Source organism: Mustela nigripes, chromosome 1, assembly GCF_022355385.1.
Source record: "Mustela nigripes isolate SB6536 chromosome 1, MUSNIG.SB6536, whole genome shotgun sequence".
Lineage (NCBI taxonomy): Eukaryota > Metazoa > Chordata > Mammalia > Carnivora > Mustelidae > Mustela > Mustela nigripes.
This window is the reverse complement of record NC_081557.1, coordinates 158,417,071-158,442,502: the sequence shown is the minus strand read 5'-3', so window position 1 is coordinate 158,442,502 and position 25,432 is coordinate 158,417,071. Positions and strand designations below refer to the sequence as shown.

General features: G+C 36.1%; 1 protein-coding gene across 7 annotated transcripts in view; it reads right to left on the bottom strand.

Moving 5' to 3' along the window:
* PDLIM5 (PDZ and LIM domain 5) overlaps positions 1-25,432 on the bottom strand; it is a 217,437-nt gene that overhangs the window by 141,631 nt on the left and 50,374 nt on the right. For all 7 annotated transcript variants that reach the window (XM_059376090.1, XM_059376110.1, XM_059376119.1 and 4 more), the window contains exon 3: positions 12,964-13,115. In XM_059376090.1, the coding sequence (XP_059232073.1) occupies positions 12,964-13,115 (152 nt within the window). The remainder of the gene's footprint in view (positions 1-12,963; positions 13,116-25,432) is intronic.

Here is a 25,432-nt window from a genome sequence, read left to right as displayed (position 1 = left end):
CTGAGACTCACATCAGGCTCGCTGCTAAGTGGGGCATCCGCTTCTCGCTCTTCCTCTGCCCCTTCCCCTCCTCCTTCCCTTGCTCTTGCTCTCCCTCTCCCTCTAATAAATAAAAATCTTTAAAAATAAATAAATAAAGTAAAATGTTAGCTTCTTTTTCTTTAATATGCTTTACTTACCAAATCCCTACTGTGCACTAAGAAACAAGACTAAAGCTGCTTCCCTAGTAACCTTAACACTTTTTATATCAGATATCTCAGAACAAAATTATTTCAAGTTCTTGGAAACACAAATATTGTTATAACCTATAAGCGTCTTTAAAGGCATAGATAAAAAAGAAACTTTTTTCTGCATAATACTAAAATAATTTCAACTGTAAATATTATATAGCAATAGAAATTACATGCAAACAAATAAAAAACAGCACAACCAAGTTTCAATAAAGGAGCAATTTGCTTTGATCCCCTGGAGAGAATTCTTTGGCTCACTAAGAGGAAACAGGCTTCTTATAAGCAAATGAAATCTACATGAGTATTATAGAATCTATAAAATCTGGGAAAGAGATATTGTATATTTAATCAGAGATTAAAATTCTACTTTGAAAGAGGCAGTTAGCTAGTTTATCTTTCAAATACAAAAACACTTTTATTAGTTTTAAGAATAATTTGGTAACCAGACATATTCTCAGGATAACAAAAACATTCTAGAATAATAAATAATCCACTATTTCAAAGCAGAGTTTATAAAATATAATTCCAGTAAAACAAAAGAATCTGGAAAGTCCCTCATATTCATTATTAACAGGATGAATTGCACAGGAAAACAGTGCTATTAAACTGCAGCCAAAACAGTCAAATAAAGGCAGACTCAATTGTAAGAAAGGTCACTGAATTCAGGATTATCATCTATGGATTTTTATTGTAATACAGAAATAAACTCTTGCTGTATTACTAGAAAAATCAAAATTCATACACACACAAAAATAGATGAATGAAGAATTCTTCTTCTTAAGCATTTAAACTGCAGAGAAAGACTGTTAATAAGGGATCCTGCCTGGTTAAAAAAAATTTCTGAAACTAGTAACATCTAGAAACCTGTAGACAGGGGCACCTGGCTGGCTCAGTCAGTTAAGTGTCTGACTCTTGATTTTAGCCCAGCACATCATCTCAGGGTTGTGAGACCAAGCTCTGAGGTAGGCTCTGCTGGAGCCTGCTTAAGATTCTCTCCTACTGTCAAAAAAAAAAGAAAGAAAGAAAGAAAGAAAGATAAAAGAAAAAAAAAAAGAACGAACCTGTGTATAAAGCTGATTTACTGTGAAAACGCAGGCTTTAAGACACATTAAAGAAAAAGTACGCTGTGAAGTTCGACAGTATAAATAATCTGCCACATCTGTGTTTTGCACAGCCAATCACTCCAGTTTACTTTTCAACTCACACACAGCCTGAACTATTCCAATCTTTTAAGACGTTAATACCAACAACAGCCACTGCATATAGTCAGGAATGACCTGAATTTCAACCCTTTCAAAACCTCTTGATCTATGGACAAAAATGTTTATTAACCCCAAGGAGACTGCTGCCATTAAATACAAAAGAATGACCAGACTGTCACTCTATCTCACTAATAACTTAAGAATTATTTCTAAATTCATCAGGTTAAAGTAGCAAAAATTACTGTAACTTTAAAGGCAGCATTCTCTACAATGAAAGGCAATAAATATTTTTTGAGAATCTTCCAATCCAGGTCACAGTGGTAGGCACTGGAGTATGTAATCAACAGAGTATTACTTCTGTCCTTCAAGAGTTGGGTGTGATCTTCTTGCCACTTAATCAGTATGCACATTACATCTTACCCAGCGATTGCTTTTCATACAAAGAAATACTGTGTGTTTCTCATTTAAAAACTCTGAAATTAAGCTTAATTTTCTTTCTTAAAATGATAATGAAGCTTAATCTGGTTAATCTGAAGCTAAAGCTGAATCATCACCCTTCTTATCTGGTAATAAGTCCATGTGACCAGGAGAATCTTCTCGGATAACGGTGCTCTGTTAACTGTCCTACTGTGTCTTTCTGTCTCTGTTTCCCTCCCCATCCTCATGCTATCTCTCCTTAGACTCACCTTCTCTGGATGTCTCTGCTTAGGACTCTGTCTCTCTACTTTCAGATAGCTTAAAATTTCTTTGGCCAGTGTTTCCCAGTCTATGAACCAACTTGAAGCAGCTGGGAGCAACTGGCACAAGATTTAAGTTCTCACATGTGAGCCATGAATTCATATGTGTACTAAGCACTAAAAGCTCAAAGTCTGCTTAAATCATGTATTTATTTTGATTTTTTTGGAGGGGGAAAGGCGCGGGGGGTTGGGTGAGCCTGGTGGTGGGTATTATGGAGGGCATGTACCACATGGAGCACTGGGTGTGGTGCATAAACAATGAATTTTAGAACACAGAAAAGAAATAAAATAAAATAAAATGAAAAAAATTAAATACATACGGATTCTTGTACATAAATGTAAAAAATCTTCCTCTTCATTTAAAACTGCAATACAGGGCGCCTGGGTGGCTCAGTGGGTTAAAGCCTCTGCCTTCTGCTCAGGTCATGATCTCAGGGTCCTGGGATTGAGTCCCCCATCGGGCTCTCTGCTCAGCGGGGAGCCTGCTTCCTCCTCTCTCTCTGCCTGCCTCTCTGCCTACTTGTGATCTTTCTCTGTCAAATAACTAAATAAAATCTTTAAAAAAAAATTAAAACTGCAATACAATATAAAATCTACAATTACTAAAAATACAACTATTATCTTAATGTGACAGGGGAAAGGTTGCCTGTAAAATATTTGACATTTAAAAAAAAAAAAAAAAGTCCTTATTTAAGGTCAGAAACCAGCTTGAGGGCAGTTATGAGGACTTCCTTTTTATCCTCAGTGATCAGCACAGCCAAGTGTTCCATTAGTACATTCTAAACAAATGGCTTTAAAAACATTTCCTTTTAAGACCCAGGCCTTCTGACTAGGTGCTGTGCCTCAGCCACCGCCATGCCTTAAGGCTATGCTAATTTATTCTACTCTATTCACAGTCTGACTGGAGATGTATGCAAATGTGACTCAACAGGTGGTTAGGGACGAATGTGGGAGGTTCAGGCAAGGAATGAGTCTTTCTGATCTGGGTAGCAGGGTGGGTGGTAGGCCATCCACCAAGATCAGTGCAGCAGGCAACACAAATGAATGAGATAAGGCGTACCCTCAGTCCTGACCTTGTTAACATGATTGAAGTACCCAGGTGTGCAGCACTTTCAGTGAATGACAGGACAGGAGCAGAAGCTAGGCTCCAGTAAGCAGACAGAGCAGGGGAAGGTAAAAGGAGAAGAAAGCATGGCTCCAGCCGGCTAACTATCTCTTCCCTCTTTCCTCGTATCACCCCACTACTGTGACTTAGAACTACTCTTCAAGCTCTGATTTCTCTCATTCATCCTGTTTTACATTTCAAGACCCCATGCAGCCAAGTTACTGCAATACTTGCCTAAGTAGTCTCCCAGTCTCTATGTCTCTCCAACTTCTTCCAAGCAGTCTCACTAAGTATTATTCTGAAATTGTCACTTTTCAGATCAAAACTTTTAATAATACCTCAGTGTCTAAGACCTGCAAAGCACTATTCTCATCTATCTTTCCTTTTATCCTTATCTCTAGTTCCAATTGGTCAACACACCCATCCCCACCTATACCTGGGGAGTGCCTGCCTTCCAACTGCCTCAGAGGGTATTCCTCCAGCTGACACACCCTCCTCACTGGGAAAGCCTAGCCCAAGTTTCAGCTTTCAGTGGGATCCCTGCAGCCTGGAAGCACTTCCTGTCTCTTCCTATCCCAATAAATAGATACAAATTCCTTAACAGCAGAAATCATAAATCACTCTTTTTATCTATCTGCCCCTATGACTACTAGTCATAATGTAAACCTGGAGGAAAAGTCCAATTTTTAAAAATTTGGAACATGATGAGATTCTTCTACTGACCTTAAGTAATTAATGTTTGTGTTGACAAAAGGTTATAAAAAGTATTTCTAAAAGTATCATAAAAACACGGTCCAAAAGTTAGCGATTTAACTTGATTTTAATGTTACTCAGGAAATTACAGGGAGTTTGCATGAATGTGGATGGGCAAGAAAAATTTTTTTAAAACTAGTTTTTTTGTTTATCTTTCTGACAGAAGCCACAGTGAAAAAGAATTTGATCTACATTGTTCCTCTAAGGAGAACAGGAGGAATGAGCAGAATAAAGAAGACTAGGTGTGTACTGGTTTCTTTCTGCTGCCATAAATTACTGGTGAAGGCAATAATTTTGAACCAAAGCAGTTGTCAGCTGGCAGTAAGTATGGCTGTACTCACTCCACTGTTTTTAAAAAGCTTTAATTACAAATGTATGATCAAAATTCACTCACCTGATTAAAAAAATGTTTTCTTCTAACTTACAAAATTATTTGACTTTCTCACGTAACTACCTATCATATTACCATCTCATTTTCTCCATTTCCCTCCAGTCACACCCATTCGGTTGCTAAGAAACAAAATAAATATGATCTTCAAGAAGTATCTGTAAAATAGATACTATATTAATACTTACCTTGAGGAAAAAAGGAAGAAGAGAGAAAACTTACTTCTACTGTGCCTGCGGTTCTTTACATAGGCTAATTTGTTTAACCTTTATAAGAGCCCTAGAAGGCAGTTCTTACTATGCCCAACAACAAATGGCTAACTGAAATTCAGTCACATAACTTGCCTAAGGTTACACACCCAGAAAGTGGTAGAACCAAGGTCTGCCCGAAGTATGCCTAATTTTAAAGCCAGTGTTACTACCATTCCCATTTCATGGCCTTTTAAAAAAATTCTGCATAGACAATTCTTCATATTAAAACTTTTCAATAAAGCTTTATAATTAAACAGGTCTTTAAATATATTATTTCAGGGCACCTGGGTGGCTCAGTGGGTTAAGCCTCTGCCTTCAGCTCAGGTCATGATCTCAGGGTCCTGGGATGGAGTCCCACGTTGGGCTCTCTACTCAGCAGGGAGCTTGTTTCCCTCTCTCTCTCTGTCTGCCTCTCTGCCTACTTGTGATCTCTCTCTGTCAAATAAATAAATAATTCTTTAAAAATAAATAAATAAATAATTTCTTAGGATTGTTTTCCCAAAGGATTACAGACTAAAATAATTTTTCCTTCACAGGAATAAAGAATACTTTTATTGTTAAGAAATAACCACACATTTTTAAGATACAAAGTTCAAAGGAAGGAATTTTGAAATGCAAAATACACTCTAATTAACCTGTATTTACCAAATCTGCTCTCAAATTGCTATAGAATATCAATAAAAATGAACCAACTTGAGCCTTCAAGTTCAGTTTCAACTATCTTTATCTCTATTGAGCTGAAGAAAACGGGATATAATAAATACTTCTCTTCCATGCCTGATTTGCTGATTGACAATTTTTCCAGTGAGTATCAAAATGAGCCCTGAAAAGCTCTAAAAAATATTATTTTAAGTCCTAATCCTTAGCTACTCATCAAATACAAAGGCAGAAGCCTGCTGAAGAACTGTCTTTAAACTTTAAGAAATAAATAAGCAAATACAGTCAACAGGGTTATAAATTTAGGAGGGAAAAGCGAAAGATCACATTCTGAATTAGGACCAACAACCATATACACAAATCAGTATCCAAATGAATGCTCCCATCTAAAGGTACACCAATCTACTTAGCCTTCTTTTTTTTTTTCTCTTTCTTTTCATTTTAATATATAGGGTCTATGAAACATAGAAAATAATTTAGGTATAGTATTACTTATAGAACATGACAGGTGAGCGTGCAAATGGAAAGTACATCTTGGACAGAGAGTTGTGATTGCTTACAAGCAAAAGAGTCAAAAAGTTATGCCTCCTGTATTACTATCCGGTCTTACCTAATTTTATTAGGATACTAAAGTCATTAAGTCAATGCTACAAGAAAGAAGGTGGGTAAGGGCATAGGCTTTGAACTGACCTGGGTTTGTTATGCGTATCACGTAAACTCTTGAAGCCATAATGTACTCATCTGAAAAATGGGTATGTTAACTCCTTCTTAAATTATATTTGTGAAAAGGAATGCACAAAAGAGATGTCCCTGCATGCTTGTCTTCTTCCCCTTTCCTAAGCAGCACTGCTACTTTTAATGATGGGGGCAGGGATGATGTGATCAGACCCAGTCCTTCTGAAAAAGAGTCATCCTCCCATTTAAGAATGAAAAACTAAACTAAAACCAACACAAACAAGCAAACAAAAAAAACAGTAAAAGCTAAACTGCGGAAAAGAAATTAGAAAAGCATGTGAATATCAATGTGCAACTCCAATTAAAAGATAATCAACCTAAATGTCTTCTAAATTCACACAAATTCAAAATTCCAAACAGAGAACTGAAATTTTTGATTAAAAAAAGAATACTTTCTAAAATCCTGCCTCTATGCTATTAGTGAAAGAGCAGAGTGGAATCCATAAAGCTAACAGTAATAAAATAGTAAGCAATCTGTTAAAATGAAACAAAAGTCAGCTAATAGCTTCGGTCTGGTAAAACAGCTACTTTTTTTCTTTTTTCTCATAATTCAGTGAGCCTATTAAATTAGTACAATCTGTCATTCATTAGTAGTAGTTATTGGACCTCTGACAATTTTTTTTTTGTTGCTGCTGTTTGAAGGATGAGGAAGAAGGGGGAGGCAGATACAGAGTACATCAATATTTTTAAGAACTCAATCCTTCTACAACTTTCACTTCCAATCATAATACATTATACACTAAATGAAGCCTATGGAACAAAAAACAAATCACAGACTTGTTACTATCAGTAATGTAAAAAAAAAAAAAAAAAAAAAGAAGATGATGATTAGAAAAGCAATACATATGTATTTTTTTCTGTGATTCTGAGAGGATTAATTTAAAAATATAAAATGACAAATATATAAAATACTTTTTATGATTAAATGCTGTTTGACTATCCATCTGACCTACCTTTCACCTTAAAGTCAGCAGAATAGTACAAGTCACTTTGCTAACCTGGCACAGTTTAAGATAACTCCAATGAATAAAGTCCAATTTCCTGATTCTCTCAGCCAAAATAAGCAAACCTAAGTTAGTTTGATCTAATAGCAAGCTCTAGGGAACTTAGCCCTTTACAGCTGAAAAATCAGAACAAGAACCAGAATTTAAGGGAACTTAGAAATCACCCATGACCTCATTTTATAGTCAAGAAAATGAAATACCAGAAGTTCAGAGACTTGCCTCAATTTATAGAGTAGGTTAGTAGCAAGTTTATCTGTGTTATGCAGAAAAGTGCTGAAATCAAACAGTTAAAATCTTAGAATCCAATTCTAATATAGTTAATAGTTATTTGACATCAAAGCTTTAGAAAGTAATTTTCTTCTTTTGTTAACTGAAATATAACTTTAAAAATGATCCATTTTGACTTGGGTAAAATTATAGGCAAAATGCAGTTGATACTTAAAAATGCGATTTGCTGGGGCACCTGGGTGGCTCAGTGGGTTAAAGCCTCTGCCTTCGGCTCGGGTCATGATCCCAGGGTCCTGGGATTGAGCCCCGCATCGTCGGGCTCTCTGCTCAGCAGGAAGCCTGCTTCCTCCTTCTCTCTCTCTGCCTGCCTCTCAGCCTACTTGTGATCTCTGCCTGTCAAATAAATAAATAAAATCTTTTAACAAAAATGCGATTTGCCTAATTTCACCAAGAGGAAAAATAATTTCAAATAGAATTTTTCATTGTCCAGTTTACTCAGAAATCAGTTGCAGTTGCAGAAGGAAAAAAAAGAAGAGGAGGAAGAAAAAGAAGGAGGAAAAGAAACAACTTCCGATCCTATTCCAAGGATAAAAGATATATTAAAATGAAATCTTCCACACCTCCATATTCATTAGATACCCAGAACATAGTGAATCAAGTCTTATCTTTTCAGGATATCAGAGAGAGATAATATGTTTGCTTTATTAAATACCCTCATACTAGACTAGATAGGAAAAAAACAGTTACAAAACCACCTGCCTCTCTACTTGTGATCTCTGTAAATAAATAAATAAAATCTTAAAAAAAAAATCATAAGCAAGTATCTTTATCTTACTTTTTCTTATCTAAATCCTATTCTCAGATATTGAGGTTAGGCCTAAAGAAGAAATCAATTAAGTGTATATACTATATATTTAATGAATTGATACGTATCAATAATACTTTGGGCAAAAAATATTCACAAAATAAAATTTCTGGTAACTTTCATTTCAGAAACAAAAATGGCTTTTCTCTTATCTTCTCCCTCTGGGGATTCCTGGGTGGAGGTAAACAGAACTCCAGAAGAGTGGCAACCATCCCTTGTTTCTGACAGTGCTAGAAGGAAAATGCAGTGAGTGCTACCACTATGAAGACTTGAGGAGAAACTTGGTCTGCTCCTCCTTCTAGCCCCTCCTTCCAATAATGACATCATTTCTCTCCCAGACCTTGCTGTAGATCTGGCCAGGCAGCTGTAACTCTCCAAGGCTTTCTCACAACTTTTTTTTAGGTCCAGGAAAACTTAAATTTGATTACAATATCACAGTAACACACAAGACTACATGCTCTATACCATCCCATGCCACCTCTCTGACCTTACCTCCTACCTGCGCTCACTCGGGCTTCACTCTCTCTGTGCCAAGCATACTGGAGTCCCTGTCAGGGCCACTGTACCACTTCTTCCCTCCGCCAAGGACATGCATGACCCACATAGCCAATAACCTTCTCACTGAACTTTCCTGACCACTCTATTTTAACTTGCAATTCCCTACCCCTGCACCCCCTAGCTCCCTTATGTGCTCTATTCTTCCCCAGAACAGTTACCTATTTCTGCTCACTAAAAGGTAAGCACTGTGAGGCAGAGATTTTTGTCTCTTCTGCTCACCGCATGTCCCCAGCATCTATAACAATGTTTGGCATATACTAAAAGCTTAAAAACTACTTGTGGAACAAATAAATGATTCCAAGTTTGGGAATTAATGCTGGTATTCATCAAATATTAATTAGATATTAAGAACATAAAACTATACAAGATGTTGTTAAACAGATTGTATGAAAAACATGGTCTTTGCTTTCAAGGAGTCTAGCTGGAGATGCAAAAGTAATATACATGGAGTAATTATTTAAATATGTGGACAGTATTAGGTATGACTATTAGCTAAGTTTATTTGTATGCCTCATGGAATCTGCCTTGTTATTCCTGGTTATACCTAGCACATAATTAAATTCTGAATCAAATGGTAAAAGCTTATCATAGGAGTTCAGACAGGGAAAAAATGAACTGAGTTGCAAAAGTAAGAGAAGGCAACAGGTGGCTGATGAGGTTCAACATGGGCTTTGTAGATGTAGAAGCCTGTGTTGGCAGTGAAGAGGTGGGTAGGCATCTTAGATGAGGTGAATTTCATGAAAGGTCAGACAGGCAGGTGAGGGCCAGTAAGAAACACCTGAAATAAAATGATAGGACTCACTGATCAGTAGGGATGATCTGGGGAGGACAATTTCAGTCTAGATCACAGAGAACCTAATCCTCTGAGCAAGAAGACTCAAGTCCAGATGGAATCTCACAGCACATGCTGTACGCAGCCTGGGTTCTACCAGTTTGGTACAGCCACTCATGAAAAACTAATGGTGCACACCAGCAACTTTCTATGTAAGCAACAGAAGATAACCTCCTTCCCTCCACCCTGCATGTACACACACACACACACACACACATACACACATCCCCACACATATATTTCCAGGAAAACTGGTGGCCAGTGACTAACGAATCCAAGAGAGGGGGAACAAAAGCCCTGTTCCCTCACCTCAAGGCAAGACAGCCTCTATGGTACAATTTTATCCCAAAGTTACCTCCTGGATCAAGCTGAGGCTACATATACCCTGAAACCACATCCTTGTTCATCTCAGTTTCTTCTTCTTCCCAGTCCTGCCTCACTCACTTTGCCAGAACATTTCAAAGACCTCTCCTGATATATTACTTGTACATGAATTCTATCTCTTATTCTGCTTCCAGGGAAACTGGAGTACTACAACAAGTCTGTAAAGGGAAGTACTACATGTTCACAAAGAAAAGAACATGTTTTAGAAGAAAAGAGTTACACGGCACAAGCATTGTTGTAGGTCATTTTGGAAGAAGACTACAAAACAGGCTGTTTGGTAATAGATGGAATAAAGACGGTAAGGTGACAAGAGGCAAATTAAGGATGCTACTGTCAAATTCAGAAATAAGTGGAAGAGAAAATATTTGCTTCAGTATGAGAGAGAACTTAAGAAGGGACACAACTTAGTATAGGGAAAGACTGAAACTAACTCTTCAAAGTTTCATTTTTTCCTTGAAGGGCAAAAATATTCCTTCACTAGTATTGTTAATGTTTTGGGGTTTTTTTGTTTTGTTTTGTTTTGTTTTGTTTTGTTTTGAGAGAGAGTGCATGTCTGCACCCATATTCAAGCAAGTATGGGGAGGGATAGGGGCAGAGGAAGTGGGGCAGAGAGAGAGAGAAAGAATGTCAGGCAGGTTCCATACACAGCGTGCAGCACGATGCAGGGCTCAATCTCATGGCCCTAAGATTATGACCTGAGCTGACCTGAGCTAAAATCAAGAATCAAATGCTTAACCGATGAAGCCAACCAGGTGCCCCAGTAGTATTGACAATGTTATATCATAAATTCTTTCAAATGCAAATCTCTTTTCAGGTTGACACTACTTAACACAAGAAGTGTTAAAAAACTTGAGAATTACAATAAGTAACAACAGGACTCTCAAATTCTCTCTCATGTTTTGGGCCCCGAATATCTATATTCAGAAATATGAAGACAAAATTAAACAGTATCTCCAAATGTTTAGAATGACTTAGTTTGTTAAATTTCATATTTAAGTGACTTAAAAGAATCTTTGTTAAGGGTCAGCAACAGATTACTTAAAATTGGAAATGCATACAAACAAAGTAACATCTGGTTTTCATCTATTCTTATGGGACCCTGAAGTAATTTCAAAAGAAAGTAGATATAGCTAAGCTTCTAATCTAATATCTAAGTTTATTGACTCCGTGGTACCCTTTCAAAATGCGTATTTAGTAAAAATGAGTATAAAAAAAATGACTACTTTTCGAGGCACCTGGGTGGCTCAGTCATTAAGCATCTGCCTTCTGCTCAGGTCATGAACCCAGGGTCCTGGGATCAAGCCCTGCACCCGGCTCCCTGCTCAGCAGGAAGCCTGTTTCTCTCTCTCCCATTCCCCCTGCTTGTGTTCCCTCTCTCATTCTGTCTCACTCTCAGATAAATAAAACCTTTTTTAAAAAATTACTGCTTTTCATTTAATTAGTCATAATAATTTCATGTTACAGATCTCAGTACATAGAACAGAAAAAAACACTAAAAAATAGAAATTTTTAGCAGGTTATTTTTTTTTTAATGACTCCTTTATATGCATTAAAACATATACCTAACAGCTATCAAAATTTAAATACAAATAACCTTTGACCAAATAGTCCCAATGACAGGAATTTCTCCCACACACACAAAAGAGGAGGGTTGGGGGTGCTGGTTACATCAAAGTAAATCCCTAAGTCTAAGTTCATAAAAATTTCTCCTATTCAGTTTTAAGACCAAACTGATACACTTCCAGAAAAGTACATACCTTACCCTGTATATATCCTTTAAATAGTCCCAGGAGAGCCTCCAAGAAAAAAAGGTTCCATAGCCAAATATGTTTGTACCACATGTATTTTCCCTCTTAAAAATTAACAATATACACAATAATTTATAGAAGGCTCTGAGATGTTCTGAGGTGAAAATGGTGTTTTCCAAATTTTATAGAACTAGAGAACACTTTTGTACTCATCAAAAACAAGACTTATTTAAAACTTTCCATACTTAGCTGATAAATGATAGCTATTTTCCCTATAAACCTTAAAGGCTAAAAGCTATCATTCAGTCACCTTCTCCCCACTCCCTTTTAACTCCCTTCCTCTGAGCCCAAGATACTGCAGTGCTTATAACTTTATAATTCATAATAATTATAGGGATCTTACTAAAATATACTTCTTGGTCCTTTCAGATAATTCTGATTCCTATCAGTATTTTTAGCAAGGAATCCACATGATTTCAAGGTAGGTCAAATGCTCAAAATGCCTGATACATTATAATCAATGAGATGACTAACTATGCTATAACTGAGGCCAGAGTATCTTTAAAAAACAAAACAGTAAGTTCTGAAAATCTGCATTTCAAATGTAAAAATATTTTCTTCCACTCAAGAAGGGCAAAAAAGACATACTAGGAATAGCCTAACTATTTATTTTAAAAGAATACCTTCTAATATACTACCCAGAATATTAAAGCCAAGAGTTTTACCCTATAATAAGAATTTCAGCCTAGATATAATAAGAATAAGAATTTACCCTATAACAGGGTGCCTGGGTGGCCCAGTGGGTTAAGCCTTTGCCTTCAGCTCAGGTCATGATCTCAGGATCCTGGGACTGAGTCCTGCATTGGGCTCCCTGTTCAGCAGGGAGCCTGCTTCCCTCTCTCTCTCTCTCTCTTCCTGCCTCTCTACCTACTTGTGATCTCTGTCAAAAAACTAAATAAAATCTTTAAAAAAAAAGAATTTACCCTATAAAAAGAATTTTTAGCCTACACTCTACTGAGAAATTTCTGGAATTCTTAGATTTTCTAAAACCATACACAAATTTTATCAGTTCATGAATGCATGCCTTTTTATGGGGAAACAATCCAAAGCTTCCACCAATTTTTCACACTGCTCAATTACTCAATTTAAAAGCCATTATATTTTGTAATTTATCTACCTGAAACAATGGTAGGAGAAACTTCTTAGCTAATACCGCAAATCAGATACACAAAAACACACTCCTCAGTATTGTTTTCTCCCCCAGAAGCAAACAAAATGCAAATTACCTTTGCAGAGTCATGTTCAAAGAGCCAGTACAACCCTTAATCTTGTTCTGGGCTTCAAGATGAGTCATTCCATGTGCACTTATTCCATCAATGCTGAGAACCACATCTCCTATTCTTACATTTGCCTGGGATGCTTTGCCGCCATCTTTGAGCTGTAATAAATATATTTCATTAGGAGTGTCTCTCTTTAAAACATAGAATAATCAACACAGATTAAAATTGTACTTTTGCTTGAATCAAAAGTATACTAATATACTTTTAGACAATGTAATAAAAAGTTATCTTTATTAACAGGTAAAGTTAAAATTCAAATGACTTTTGTGTTTATTTTCTTAAATTCTTATTTGCTTTCTAAAAACTGAAAGCATTTTCTGGAAAACGTTCCTGATAATTTCTTATTTCTTTATTGTGTAACAAGAGCAGTGTGTGCTGGTCATGAATGAGGAAGACAAACAGCCAAGAAAACTACATTTAACATCTGTAATATGAATAGGGTATTTCAACTCTTTTAGAAATAATGCTTAAACTCTTTAAACAGCTGTATTTTTGTTTGAGCACAAAGAGTAACACAGACAGAGGATCTACTGAACAATCCTTCCTGTTGAGTCCAATTCCTACCCAGTGTTTGGGGTACTGAATTCTTTTAGTTCATAGGCCCAAATATCTTTTACACTAGATGTGCTTCCTACTCTGGGCATTTAGTAGAAGGGGAAGGAAACCAGTTGTGTCTGAGACTGTCACACATTTTTAAAAGTGTACCACAGTCTTCAATCCCCAAATCTTTCTTCCCTTCTCTAACAATTTTCTCTGTGTTCACATAACTTAGTTTGACCTCCTTCAAAGTTCATACATATCTATTTCACTGCTCCAAAAGAAGAAAATATAAAATTGCAGTAAAATGTAACATGATGCAATTTTAATACATACCTAGAAACATGGAACAAGTACAAATCAAAAGAAACCATTCTAATTTAAAAGGCAAGCTTAGAATTCAGTAAGTACAAGTAGATCACACTGAATATTGGGTTGTAGGAAGATAAGACTTTACCCCCCCAAAAATGAAAGAAACTAACCAATATGCCTCAAATATTTAAAACTAAAGTATTTTCTAAGTTTCTCTTTGGATTATACAATACTGTAACTTTAATAATGCAAGTGAATTGTACACTTAAAAATAGTTAAAATGGGGGGACCTGGGTGCCTCAGTCATTAAGCAACTGCCTTCAGCTCAGGTCATGATCCCAGGGTTCTGGGATCGAGCCCCACATCGAGCTCTCTGCTCAGCAGGGAGCCTGCTTCCCTTACTCTCTCTCTGCCTGCCTCTCTACTTGTGATCCCTGTCTCTCAAATGAATAAATAAAATCTTAAAAAAAAAGTTTAAAAAAAATAGTTAAAATGGTTAACTTTTTTTTTTAAAGATTTTATTTATTTATTTGACAGACACAAGTAGGCAGAGAGGTTATGGCCTGAGCCAAAGGCTGAGGCTTTAACCCATTGAGCCACCCAGGCGCCCCTAAAATGGTTAACTTTTATAATTACCACACTTTTTTTAAAAAATGAAGGAAAAAAAAAACGCAACAAAGTATTTTGCAAAACATTTTACTAAAATTACATCTTGATTAAAAAATATATCCCAGGAACACCTGGGTGGCTTATTCAGTTGTCTGTCTTTGGCTCAGGTCATAATCCCAGGGTCCCAGGATCGAGTCTGGCATTGGGCTCCTTCCTCAGTGGGTTGCCTACTTCTCCTTCAACCTGCCACCCCCCCCCAACCCCCAGCTTGTGCTAGCTCTCTGATGACTAAAGAAAAAAACAAAACAAAAAAAAAAAACAAAAAAACCTCCCTTCAAAAAAAATAAATAATTGATTGATTAATTAAAAAAATAAAAAATAGGGGCACCTGGGTGGCTCAGTGGGTTAAGTCTCTGCCTTCCCCTCAGGTCATGATCCCAGAGCCCTGGGATGGAGCCCCACATCAGGCTCTCTGCTCAGCAGGGAGCCTGCTTCCCCCTCTCTCTGCCTGCCTTTCTGCCGCCTTCTGCCTACTTGTGATTTCTCTTGTTGTCAAATAAATTTAAAAAAAAATAAAATAAAATCTTTTAAAAAATAAAAAATATATCCCAGGGTACCTGGGTGGCTCAGTAAAGTTAAGTATTTGTCTGTAGCTCAGGTCCTAATCCTGGAGTCCTAGGATAAGCCCCCTATCCCTGAGCAGGGAGCCTGCTTCTCCCTCTTCTTCTGCTCCTCTCCCTCTGCTCCTCCCCTCAACTCATACTTGTCTCTCTCAAATATATAAAATCTTTAAAAAATAAAAATAAAAAATAAATAAAATAAAAAATATATCCCTCAGCAAACTAGACAAGAACCGAGTACTGGAATTCAAAATTTGGAAGCAAAGTAATAAATAAATAGATACCAATCATTCAGTTAGGTTAGGTTTTGATTACCATCAGCTGTCAAACTCTTTCCTTATAAATAATGATCAAGGCAGACCAATCTTAGTACATGAGAACAAGAATCTGTAACTAAAATCAAGAAGAGTAGTGAAGGTGAGATCCATTAAAACAAGGCCTATGTCTACATTTCCTCTCCACTTTATCCTAATACTAGAAGTGTGCCTAGCACACCACATACCTTCACAAAATATATACTGAATGAATGGATGCCACAGATATTTATTTAACACTGGCTTTGTTTTAAATTGAGGGGTGCCTAGCTGGCTCAGTCAGTGGAACATGGGACTCTTGATCTCAGGGTCATGAGTTCAAGCCCCATGCTGCATGCGAAACCTACTTAATTTAAAAAATAAAACAAAATAAATTAGTGAAATTAAGAAAAACTAAAGTTTTACATAATTAGAAAAAAAAATTTTAAAGATTTTATTTATTATTTGACAGAGAGACAGATCACAAGTAGGCAGATGGCAGGCAGAGAGAGAGGAGGAAGCAAGCTCCCTGCTGAGCAGAGAGCCCCATGCAGGCCTTGATCCCAGGATCCTGAGATCATGACCTGAGCCAAAAGCAGAGACTTAACCCACTGAGCCACCCAGGCACACCCATAATTAGAAATTTGTTTCATTTTAAAATATGACTATCAAGTGACCAAAATAATTCTTGAAATTAGTAAAAAAAAAAAAAAACCCTATTTGATCAAAGGTATATAAAATCTCACAGTGTAAAAAAAGATTTCAAAACTTTAAACTGAAATATTCTGAAATATTCTCCACCACATACATAGTTTAGCACATAAACAGTATTATCATGATTTTGTTTTCATCTCTACACTAATAGAAACTATTCCCTCAGCTGCCAAGATATTTAAGGGAAAGAAAAATTGGTAGTATGTTTACACTAAAGAAAAAAACTTCCAGAGTAACAAAGCAGATCAAAATTTAACTCACAGCACATTTATCAACATAACTATATTACACTTATGTGCACACATATACACAGCTTTTATTATATATGACTGACAAAGTAGTTCCAAAATTCAATAAAAATTAAATGGACTAGTTTTCAGAATCACAGTATCAAGAAAAAATAATTAAGATTGAACTTTCTTAAGTATATTTTAAAATACTATAAAGGCAGGTATATTTATTAAAATATGATAGCTTTGTAGGGTAGGGAAAAATCTTTAAAAACAGCAGAATTGCATTAAAAGATACAGTTTTACAACATTAAATAACAGGCATAACTACCTTTTAATAATCACTATTTCTTTTTATGAATTTAAATATAAAGAAATCGCTTAATTTAGTAACAGAATTTATAAACTGTTCCCAAATGCACAGAACTAAATTGTTTAAATTGTAAGGGGCATTGACAAAGGAAACAAAAAGCCAGCAATGCCACTGCTTTCTATGGTACTTATTTATAGAGTTGTTCTAATGATTTGATGAAGTAAGAGCTCAACAGATGTTGGCTATTATTACTATTTCCTTGACTTCAGATTACTAACCTCAAAAATGTAGGGGTTGTATTAAATGATCTCAAAGAGCCCTTCCAGTTTTAAAAGTTTTTCTATCTGAGGTATCTGGGGGTGACTCAGTCGGTTGAGCATCTGACTCTTCGTTCTGGCTCAGGTCATGATCTCAGGGTCCTGAAATGGAGCCCCGCATCAAGCTCCATGCTCAGTGGGGAGTCCACTTGAGATTCTCCCTCTCCCTCAGTCCCTCCACCTGCGCGTTCTCTCTCTCTCAAATAAATAAATAAACTTTTAAAAAATAAGTAAAATAAAAGTTTAGTTATGAGCTGTCTGCACAAAGGTATAGATCTAATCCTTAAAAAAGAGTTAAATCTGAAAGACTTCATTGGTAGAGCAAAGGAAAATCTATTCCCTTCCAAACTGAGCAAATAAATTGAAATTTGAATTCCGATAATGTGACAAGTATCAAATAATTTACCCCAGATTTTATTTCAGCCAATGCTTGAACTTCCTTTTAGGTCAAACATTAAAATAGATTAGATAGGTAAGGAGACAGACAAATAGATGATAGATAACCAGAAATAGAACACATCTATACTATTTGACCATTTCTCACATTCCTCACATTAAAAGGAAATCTATGGACATTTCCTCTAAATGTACCCAACTTGAAGAATTTAAATACTCTCATCCAGTAGTAACATAAAGGTAATGAACAATGTAGAAAGAAAATAACCTAACCAAACCCAATGTCATAACTAGGTAAAACTTTTCTTGCTCCTTTGTTCCAGTTGCCTACTAGAGTCTAAGATCCCATGATCTCAGGATGTTCAAATCCAACTACTTAGAACTATCTATCCTTTGAGGATTGCTTTTACTCTAACTGCCACTCTTATTTTTAGGTGGTAGAGCATAGAAATGCTATAGCCCCTGTTAACTCTGCCTCTTCCACAGATACCAGCATCTAGGGAAATTACTAAATTGTGTCTATCCTTCCATTACTCCTCCATGTTAGTCCATACTCTGAACATGTCACCCTGACCATGCCTACTAACTACTACGAGAGCTTTCTAAAGACCTCTTACCACCAAACTCTCCTCTCCACATTACCCTCCCCTTCCCTCCATCTTCACATTTCCATAATGGTGGCCCTATTACCATTTCATACAGGAGAGTTCCAATCATGTCAACTATTTAGAAAAAGAGGGTAAAAAAACTTCAAATATCTGTGCTTCCTACAATCTAGAATAACACTAAAGCCTGAATTATGAGCCATCTATAATTTGTCACCAACCTGTTTCCAACTTTAAACAAGCTCTATAAAGTCAGAGATCATGTTTTTGAATTTGTTCTTCTTCCTAAGACCTTTGAATATTGTAGGTATTAGAAAAACATCTAATTAAACCATAGTAAAGAGGAAATCACAAACTGGAACATCAGTTTTATATGTTAAATTCTGGTAGAAATATACTTAGTTCACCAAAGAGAGAAGATTGGGATCTAATCTGAAAATGAGATTCTTTGATTAATCATTAGACCTAACTGGTCTAAGTAAGGTTTACACTCAAAACCACACTTCTAATAAAACAAAGTAAATTCATTTGGGATAGTCAGTGATATATTTTCCCTAGGACCTTCAAAGAGGTATCACAACTCCTCTTGTTAATCTTTATCTAACAAGCATTAGGAAGAGCTTAATTATGGGGCACCTGAGTGGCTTAGTTATGCACTGGACTCTTGATTCAGCTCAGATCACTATTCAGGGCTCCCTGTCGGGCTCAGCGTTGAGTGTGGAGTGTGTTTAAGATTGTCTCTCTCTCCCTCTTCCACTCTCTGCCCCCAGTTCTTGCTGTCTCTTCTCTTTCTCATAGATAGATAGATAGATAGATAGATAATAGATAGAAACATAGATAGGACCAGCTTCATTATTTAACCACAACCTTTTCTCAATCAATGATCAGAAATGGAAACAAATGCCTATCACCATCTATCCAATCTTTCATATTAGTTAAACTGTCAAACAAATTCCTTTTTGTCGATAGCGTTTTGAAGCCAGTAATATTAATCATTTTGGGTTTTGATATTAAGATCTTTTCTAAATCGCCAGCCATCTTTAGTATCAGATATTCAAGTTTTCTATTCACACAATTTAAATTAAAAATCATGAAGAACTAATGCTGTATACATAGTGGGAAAAGCCCAATGCATAAAAACAAATTTAAGACTTGTTACAGATGGCATCTCACTGACTACTCCTATGAGCTTCATTTAGTCCCACTTCCTCAAGCCATTCACCCACTAGACATTATTTTTTTCCCCTTAAATTGGGTAGGATGTAGCACTATTATGAATTGTTAGCAACTAAGGAAAAACTACAAGGTCACTCATTATTTTCATAGTTCATTTTTTCTTTGCTTTTCAAAGTCTGAATAACTTGCATTCATCTAAAACAGTAATAACCTTCTGTCATCAGTAAATCTTGTACATATTATATGACTGCCTTAAGTGTATGCACATTTCATAAATGTACAGTGTGTAGTAAAGAAACAGTAGTAGTGGGAGGCTCCTGGGTCAAGTTCAACATAAATCAAACTAATCACAAGCAAATGCTTCTCCTTTGATCTTGAGAAGCATTTTTATTACTGTTGTCCAATTTTCCATAAACTTAATTGTAGCTCTATGTTTCTCTAAAAAACACTGCTTTGTGATCTCACTTAAGTCGCAAGCACACATGGCTGCACATACTGGAACTACCTCTGAGCTTCTGTTTACTGATGCAGAAATGAAGGTACACCAGAACAACTATATGCTCATAAAGAGAATGGTATCTCTACTGAGCCTCCCCATTAACCTAGATGAGAAAGGCTGTAATATCAACCACCTGTATGTACTTGGACTAAAACCTCTAGGGATTCGTTTTAACCCTTTTATACTGCAATTATGTATGACAAGAAGTTTTCTCTTGAAAAGGAAATCCAGTCTTCAATAAGCAGATGGGCAGACTCTGTGTGTGTGTGTGTGTGTGTGTCTGTGTATATGAAAGGATGAAAGGTACCACAGACTTGAGCTCCCCCCATCTGACTTTGACCAGGAAATACCCAAAGGCAAATTTTCTTGAGTTATTTTAAAGGAGTAGTTCTTCTCATATAATATTTTTCTATTCTGAGAAAGAAATTACCCAGAAAAAGTAATGGACTATTTACGAGCAACAACAGTAAGTAAGCAACTTTGTGAGACCCTTTATCTTTCTTTGCCATTTATCAGATAGTTTTACTCTGTGTTGCAGATGGAAAAAGAGAGCTTCAAAGGGATTGCTGATGTCCATACAGCAAATAAGAACATAGTTCAGAGAATAAGCTTTGAAATCAGGCGAATATGGGTTCATATTCATGTTCTGCCATTTCTTGATTACGTGACATGAATTTACTAGACCTCTCTAAGTTTCACCCAACCCTCTTTAAAATGAGGACTACAATTCCACCTGTCTCACAGAGCCCTCCAGCAGATAAATAAAACACCAGCATAGCATATACCACACAATGCAAAAATAAATGTTCACTATTATTATTCTGCCATGCCACCAATTCACATAGGCAGGATGCCTGTTTCAAGGACCTACAAGGCAGAGAAGACAGCTTTTCAAACTGACCAGTCAGACCTTATGGCTTCCCCATCCCTCCATAAATAAAGACAAAATATCCCTTCTTTATTCACTCCATTCCTGTCTTCTCTAAGCCTTAAGTTTTCCTTTATTTAGCAACAGAGCTCGATATGCCACAGGATCAGAACCAGCTCTCCATGTCCTCTGTCTCTGCTTACTACTGTCCAATTCTGAATTTCCCAAACTCCATTCTCACAGGACAGTGACCTCATATTACCACTTCTCAGGTCAGTTAGGTGTTGCCACTGTACCAAAAGGCCAAAGAATAAGAATCAATAAGATAATATTGGTGAAGAAGCCTTGAAATGGGGCAGAAAGTGAAGAAAACAAGGAAGGAGGGTATTGGTACAAAGGCTAGAATAAGGAAGCAAGACTATGAGAAAAGAAAGGGCCATGAGGTATTTCTAGATCTAGATCTAGATTCCAGGTTTGGTAAACTAGATCCTCATCTCTGGGTCTGTTGTACCTCCATGTGCACATGCATAAAATATTTAAACTGAACAAAACATCAAAGTAATAATTAATTATAGGAGATTTTATACTTTCATTTGAATAACTAAAATAACCTAAATGACTCTTCTTAATGACAATGATTTAAAGCCAATCAACTCACAGTAATACCAATGTGTGTCATTAAACATGTCATTAACTTTATTATACTCAAATAAAATTTATAACTAAACTTTCCCCAAATGCTTAGCCTCCATGCAAATGTGTGGCTCCAGCATTTCTTCTTAAAACTTAAAAAAAAAAAAAAAAGATACACATACACACACATATATAAAGATGTTATTCCTTTATTTGAGAGAGGGAAAGTCCCGCACACGGGTGCATGAGCAGGGGGAGGGGCAGAGGGACAAGCAGATTCTCCAGGGAGCCAAGCAGGGAGCCAAGCAGGAAGCCTGACCCAGGACCTGAGTTAATGTCAGACGCTTAATCAACTAAGCCATCCAGGAGCCTCTCTTCCTAAAACTTTTCAATGAGAGAGAAAAATAGCACTACATCTTTATAAAATTGCATTAAAAATACCAGTATCTCAAGAAAGCATGCCACTTAAACAAAAATCTCAAAAATGCACCAAACAGAACATTAATCTTATCCACAAGAAGTATGCTATTTGGGATTCATAAGGAGTTAGAGATATACCTGTTAGACTAACTCTTCCCCATAGCTATTACCTCCTGAAAGCAAGCACATCACAGAAACAAAACAATTACAGAACTCATAGCAAAAAACAAAATCAATGAAAACATTATAGAGCTCTCACTTTTAAAAGTTAGACCCCAATATGGCAGGTATTATTTAAACACATTTAACTGCATGAGATCTCTCTTTAAAATGGTCATTTATGGGGCACCTGGGTGGCTCAGTTAGTTATGCCATCTGTCTTCAGCTCAGGTCATGTTTCCAGAGTCCTGAGATGGAGCCCCACATCAGGCCCTCTGCTCAGCAGGGAGCCTGCTTCTCTCTCTACCTGTTCCTTCCCCTGCTTGTGCTCACTCTCTCTCAGTTTAATAAATAAAATATTTAAAGTAAAATAAAATAAAATAAGCATTTAAGGATGCCTAGGTCGCTTAGTTGGTTAACCATGTGACTCTTGATTTCAGTTAGGTCATGATCTCAAAGTTGTGAGACTGAACCCCCGCTTTCCGGCTCCTCACTGGGCATGGAACCTGCTTGGAATTCTCTCTCTCCCTCTCTTAAAAAAAAAATGAACTATTTAATATAGCTGCTATATTGCCCTAAGCTTTTTCAAAAAGAAGCACAATGTTTAGCTATAACAGTGACTGCAACACTTAGAATTCTCTAATGAAATGTATCCTTCCAAATCACAGGGAACCTCAGTATGCACACAAAAACCTCTTATGCCTTCCTCTGGAAGTAAGCCAGCAGTTACAAACCTCACGAAACAGATGTCAGCAATAGAAATTATTTACTGATGACATATATACCCAAGTAGATTACAGAAATTTTATAATATAAATAACACCATTTTAATAGATGTTTACTAAGAACAATTTCTGCTGGTTCACAAAATTACCTTGGTAATTGGATAATTGTATTCTATGGGTTAACAAGCAGGAGACAGGTACCTATATAAGAGCCACAACCAACATGCAAGTTTTCAACCTCTGCATATTTTCAACAAATATGGAATGCTCGGAAATGTATGACCCTAACACCATGGGTATGACAAGAATGCCCTCAGACTTAATAAATGTAAAAAAGGAATATATAAATATGACAGCTATAGAAAGAAACACTACCAGAAATTTCCCATGTCCGAAAACTATGGGAACTAAACCATGGGAAAATAAAGATGCGATTTTTCTAACAGTGCTATTACCAAAATTTGGATAAATACACCAATAAAATTATATCAATCTAACCAACAGGATTTTCTTGAGGTAGAGAAAAGCACTGAGGAAAGTCTTATTTTGAAAAACTCCTAAGTAATGGGCAATCTTTAATTTTGTTTTAAAAATGTACTTTCTAGTACCTTCTATAGGAGAAAACTATCTCCCACATATATCCCAGGATACCATGGATGTGACTTTCACACTGCTACCCCTCAAAAAACACACAAGAAGGTATGAGCACTACCCCAAAATAGGGAACTCACAGAACTTGTTTTCTTAACGGTATTACTCAGTCATCAACCAAATGTCACAAATAAACAAAAGTGGTAGAGTTTTTAAGCACTAAAGTAAGAAGTAAAGAACATTTGAGAAGTACTGCATTTTTTAAAACATATCCCTTAAGCTTTCTTTCAAATCCCAATGTGTTCACTGTCACTCCAGTACTTATGAATCTGCCCTACAATATTACACTTAGCACTTAAAATTGTTCTGTCGTGCATTGCCTACTGCCATACAGTGTTGACCCCCCCAGCCAGCGTGTAAATGCAACTCAACCACACATAAAAAACTAATCTCTGCCTTGGATGTCTAACGTAAACATGCCCCTTTAAAATTTGAGGCTATTCTGGATTCATTTTAATACTCTTTTCTGTAAAATAAAATCATTTGGCTTTCTGTATGTTAGAATGGCGAGATAAAACAATCACTGATGTCTCTCTGTGAGTAACTTTGTAAACTCCTGACCCATGTAAGCAATGGTTACTTTAACTACAGGCCTTCTCTTTTGGCTTATGAGTCAAACTATAATCAGTTTTACCCAAAAGTCTTGAGAATACACCTTATATGGTAGCAGTGAGGAGAATACCTCAAAGTACATGTCATTATGCCTCACAAAACCAAGGGAAATAAGAGGGTGATTATGCCTTTTTCTTTCCTTATGTAGCCACTGAATTACCTAGTTCCAACACTGGGCTGCTGTTAATACTGTTTGTTCTAGTCCTCTAAATCTTTTCTCCATGATGAGTCCTCCTTTATTGAAGTAATATCTTTATTCTTCTCTACTAGCATCCCAATGAAATAAAAATGTGCCTTTTTAAACCGTAATTCACTATTAAGACACCACACGATACTTTCATTCTATAACTAATCCATGTGTTTAAGCCCAGAGATTTAATATGCTTTGTAGTTAACGTGTGAATATAATTCTACCAGAAACGTGAAAAGTATGGTGGTTTATTAAAAGAAAAAAAAAAGAACACATATACAAACATCTCTAAGGTACCTATATAATTATTATTAATATAAATATTAATTATACAGAAATTTGTTTCCATGCAGTCCACTTTATAATAATAAAGAAAATGGTAACAAATGCCATAGATAATTATAAAGGTTAAAAATGAGTAAGTCAACTCTAGTTTACCTGAGAACAGTTTAACACTGAAATTTACACATTTCAACCCTCCCTCCTTACTAGGTTCTGTTCAAGGATGAGATGAAACCTCTAAAATTGTATGCAAATTGTGTACAACTTTGCATGCATTTTTCCATTGAGTCAGTCCACAGCTTTCCCCAAATTCTCAAAGGCATCTATGACCAAAAAAAATGTTAAGAATGAATTTGAAACGATTTAATGAAACCTTAGAACAGTGTTTCTCAAAGTGTGGTTCCTAAACTACCAGCAGCAGCCTACTTTCATGATGTGGGAAAAAAATCACAAGCCCTTCAAAACCCACAAGCTAAAAATGTTTCAAAACAAAACAAAACAAAAAAATCCATTAGCATCAAGAAAATTTAAGCACTCAAAGGAGAGTTTATATTTATTTAATGTGTTACAAAATCATGACTTCGTAAGTTAATGGCAGGTAAGTATTTAAAAAAAAAAAAAACAGGGATTTACTTTTTTTAAAAAATCCTAAAATCTTCACGGTGTATATTATTAATATTTAATAAGGGCCTAGCCCATTTGATACCAAATTCAGAGAAAGGGTATAAAGAACTGGCATAGCCCTCTCCCTCATCTACTATTTAACTTTTCTAATGTGTACGTAACTCTCTATGAAGCAATGCTCCTCAAACTATCTGCGGTGAACACTATACCTGCCTTATACCAATTCTTCTGTAATCTATAATAAAGACAAGTTACTGGAAAACAAAATTTAAAGAAACCGTACAAAATATAAGACCAAATTTCTTATCATCAAATTCAACAGACATAAAATTATTCTGTCAAACTACCGAAGTTTCTAGATACCAACTCTTCATTTCTGTCCTTACTTCGTCTCAAACTATAACCAACAGTCTGCTGGTCTGTAGACCAGAAGGATTTTCTTTTATGCAATGACTATATCCTTTATGTCTCTTTAGGTCTATTATACACAGACTTAAAAATAACACACAATAAATATTTAATGAATTCCCATAATAGAAATCAATGGTATTTAGTCAACAGGCTATTGTTTAGTAATTTATTTCCAATTTTCTTTGCTCTTATGTTAAACATAAAGTGATAAATGATAAT